A 4,545-nucleotide genomic window follows, 5' to 3' on the forward strand; every position below is an offset into this window, starting at 1 on the left:
ATCGTGCAGTCAAACGTGGGTTTTGAATTGCTTTTCTCACAATCCTGCGAGCTGTTCTGTCTGATATTTTTCTTGGTCTTCCAGATCTTGCTTTAACTTCCACTGTTCCTCCATGCCAAATTTGGTAAAGAGTATCGAGCAGTATGGAGACTTATCAAACTTTAAAATAAACTCAAAGAAAACAGAGGTTTTAAATGTCAATACGAGCAATAGGGAAGAACAGGATATTAAGGGTGAATTTCCCTTCCTATGGAAGAAGGAAATTAAATATCTAGGTATAAAGTTGGCAGCCTCATTAAAGAAAATCTATGAGATAAACTATATCCCCCTACTGGATGAAGTAAGAGAAGACACGAAAAAAATAATGATGAAACCTGTCCTGGTTTGGCCGGATAATTGCCCTCAAGATGGTCATACAACCAAAAATATTATACAAGTTACAGATGTTACCGATATATATCCCTCCAGTTTATTTCAATACCATTAAACATTTAATAATCAAAGTCATTTGGAAAAATAAGAAGCCTAGAATAGCCTTAAAGGTATTACAATTGGGAAAAGAGAGGGGAGGTTTAAAGGTACCGGATTTTAACAAATACTATGAATCTATAGTATTAACACGGGTGGTGGAGTGGACAAAATTAGATAATGAAAAGAGATGGGTGGCAATAGAACACAGCACTGCAGAGACACGACTAGGAAAGGAAATTTGGATACCCCCATAACACCGATCACTAGGACCAACAACACTTGCACTCACAAAAAATGTCTTTAGAATATGGGATGGAATTCACAAACATAATAAGTGGAAATACAACTCCCCATTAATGGCATTAAAAGACAATAATTTATTTCCACCGGGGAAGAGCACTATGGGAGGACATTGGATTAGAAGAGAAGACATTCAATTGAGACACATAATAAACGCGGGTAAAATAATCACTTCAGAAACACTACAGGAGTATATGGATATAGATGGATGGCGGTACCTCCCAGCTCAGACATTTTGTCTCATCATTGCCACAACCATTGAGAAGTGGAGAAGATCTTAATGTTTTAGAGCGGATGTGTGAAAGGAAAATAAAAAGAGTAAATATCTCACAGATATATAAGATGCTGGGAGAAATGGATGAGATGGAGGTACCTTTATATATAAAAAAATGGGAAGAAGAAATAGGACCACGAGGGGAGAAACAGAATATAGAAAAAATCTTGCACCTAACACACGGGACATCGAAAAATCTTAACACAATAGAAATGAATTACAAAAGCCTTGCTAGATGGTATAGGACACCAGACATGATGAGGAGATACCAGGAAGAGCAACTCGGGACGTGCTGGAGAGGGTGTGGACAGCAAGGGAGTGCGACACACATCTGGTGGGATTGCCCAAAAATTAGAAAGTACTGGAGGGAAATAATTAGCTCTAATAAAAATAATAACAGGAACTCGGGTACTAGAAAACGCTTGGACATGTCTCTTTCATGGTACAGACACCCCAACCCAAAAGTATAAAGAGGCCCTCATAGGAAATTTAATAAATTTGGAGACAGGTGGAAGCCCCAAAACTGAGGGAATGGATAGGAAAAGTAGAGGATATGTATAGAATGGAGGGATGGGAAGAGGACGAGGAGAGTGGAAAAAAGAAATTCTGAAAGAAATGGGAACAATGGAAACTGTTTAAATTAACGAAGAAATATAATGAGGTAGTAGGGCTATAGGAGGGGGGGCGGAGTAGGGTGCATATATATGTATATTATGTTTTATACTTTTTGTATGGAATAAAAATTTTAATAAAGATAAAAGATAAAAAAAAAAAAACTTCCACTGTTCCTGATGACTGCCATTTCTTAATTACATTCCGAACAGAGGATATTGACATCTGAAAACGCTTTGCTATCTTCTAATAGTCTTCTCCAGCTTTGTGAGCGTCAACTATTTTCAGTTTCAGTTTTCTAGACAACTGCTTAGAAGAACCCATGGTGCTGATTGTTGGGGCAAGGTCAGATGAGTCTGGCCATTTAAAACCTTTGAGATTGACATCACCTGGTCTTCCCAGACGATGATTGAGAACAATCCATGACACTGGCAGGTCTCAGCTTTGCAAAGGGGGCAGTGCATGCTATATATTCTGCAGGGTGCCCAAACTTTTGCAGACGCAATTTTTTTGTTTTCTGTCATTTTGAAAGTGTAAATGATGGAAATAAAATCTCACTTTCTTTTACATATTATAAGAATGTCTAATCTGTAATTTGATGCCATTTGGAGATTTTTCTATCTTTCCTTGGCTTCGTTATGCACATTAATACACATTTTTACCTGGGGTGGCCAAACTTTCGATCCCCACTGTATGTCCGTGATCACGCGAATCAATTATTATACACTTAACGGGATTTTTTTTACCAAAAACATGTAGCAGAATACATTTTGGCTTAAATTTATCACAAAATTTGATTTTATTGGATTTCTTTCAAAATAGAATAAAGAAAATATAATTTTTTTCAAATTTCCGCTCTTTTTTCGCTTTTATCGCAAAACATAAAAAATGGAGTCGTGAATAAACACCACCAAAAAAAAGCTCTATTTGTGTGAACAAAATGAAAAAAAAATTATTTGGGTACAGCATTGCATGACCGTGCAATTCTTATTGAAAGTGCAAGAGCGCTGAAAATTGGTCTGGGAAGGAAGGGGGCGAAAGTGGCCAGTATTGATGTGGTTAATGTCACTGCATAAGGCACAAGGATGATGTATTGTAAAAATATAGATACAAATGTGGATAGATTTTTTCCTAAGTGTTTAATGCATTTTGAAAGAGCAAAATAAAAAAAATTATGTAAAATACTGTACCCAATGTCCATTTCCAGGAATGGCATAACAGAGAAATCTGCAAATACAACAAGTAGAATTTCGGATTATGTGAATTTGGTATCATCACAAAGAACATTTTAGATCACAAGTGATGGATACAGTAAATCTTACCTCTGGCTTTATTCTTCTGGCCTTCTCAGACCTTCACTACAACCATGCTGTTCTCTTCTCCACCCTTCTGGTCATATACGCCCTCACATGGACTGCTAACATACTTTTAATAAGTTCTATTATACTTTCTGCACAGTTGCACACACCAATGTACTTTTTCTTAGGGAACCTGTCGGTAGTGGACATCTCCTTCTCTACAGTGACGGTTCCCAAGCTTCTGTCCTGCATTCTTCGAGGAGGAACCTCCATCTCCTTCCTTGGCTGTTTCCTGCAGATGTACTTCTTTGTGCTTCTGGGCACCAATGAAAGTCTTCTCTTGTCAGTCATGGCATTTGATCGATATTTGGCTGTTTGTATCCCCTTACGTTACGTATCATTGATGAATGTTAGAGTTATGAACTTGATGAATATCAGTTGCTGGACGGCATCATCTCTGAATTCATTATTGCACACTTATATTCTGTCACAATTAAAATACTGTGAGGACCGACTAGTCCACCACTTCTTCTGTGATGTGACATCTCTCCTCAAACTGTCCTGCTCCAGTACCACCCTAGCGGAGCTCCTAATATACACCGAAGGTTCTGCACCTATTATTATTCCGTTCCTTTTGATACTTATTTCCTATGTGCGCATTGCAATGTCTATAATAAGAATAAAGACCAGCAGTAGCCGAAGCAAAGCCTTTTCCTCCTGTTCTTCTCATCTCATGGTCATATCTTTGTTCTATGGTACCGTAATATTCATTTACATCCGCCCATCATCAGACTACTCCTCCCAGTATGATCGCATTGTTAGCATGGCTTACACTATCATTACTCCTATGTTAAATGCTTTCATTTACAGCCTAAGGAACCAAGATGTAAAACAGGCTATGAAGAAACTCATCATGCAAGGCTTTTCTCTTAGCTAAGCTGAAAAAAAATGTCTGTTCATGTTCTCTGATACTGAGTAGAATTTGTATCACTTATGCCGCGTACACATGATCAGAATTTTGGTCGGAAAAAGCTGTGATGGTTTTTCCCTACAGAATTCTGATGGGATTTCGCTCAAGCTGTCTTGCTTACACACCGTCAGGGCCGTTTTTAAGGCAGGGCAAAAGGGGCAGCTGCCCTGGGTCCTGTAATTGTTGTGGGGCCCAAAGCAGCTGCCTCATACTTGCCAACTATCCTGGTTTAAATTCCCTCGTCCCTTGAGGTTTTAATCCTGTGCTGTGTCCCAATATCTCAGTGTGAAGTGCTGCTACTAATGCTGCCCAGCTCTGCCCTATTGTTGTGTACAGATGACTCAGCTGCAGACCCTGTGTTTACATGTAAATTACCGGCATTCACATGTAAATAGCGTCTGCCGGCAGCATTGATATGTATATCATGGCCCCCTGAGGTCATATCCACAGTAATCTCTAGCAACCAATCAACAAGCAGAAATCATGCTGTAACCTCTAGTAACTAATCTGTGAGCCTTAATATGTGCTGTAACCTCTAGCAACCAGTCAGTGAGCGGTAATGATGCACTGTAACCTTTGGCAACCAAACGCAATAGCTGCCTGATCTGATTCAGTAAACT

The 4,545-nt window shown here is 38.9% G+C and overlaps 1 protein-coding gene across 1 annotated transcript; it reads left to right on the forward strand.

The window, feature by feature from the left end:
• Positions 1-2,369: 2,369 nt before the first annotated feature.
• LOC143926878 (olfactory receptor 1f45-like) lies at positions 2,370-4,152 on the forward strand. The gene has a single exon (XM_077450918.1). The coding sequence runs from the start codon at positions 2,960-2,962 to the stop codon at positions 3,890-3,892; it is 933 nt and encodes a 310-aa protein (XP_077307044.1). The 5' UTR covers positions 2,370-2,959; the 3' UTR covers positions 3,893-4,152.
• Positions 4,153-4,545: the final 393 nt, after the last annotated feature.

The sequence above is a fragment of the Lithobates pipiens genome, unplaced genomic scaffold, assembly GCF_037356315.1.
Source record: "Lithobates pipiens isolate NorthernLeopardFrog02 unplaced genomic scaffold, aLitPip1_a1.2 Scaffold_23, whole genome shotgun sequence".
Classification (NCBI taxonomy): Eukaryota; Metazoa; Chordata; class Amphibia; order Anura; family Ranidae; genus Lithobates; species Lithobates pipiens.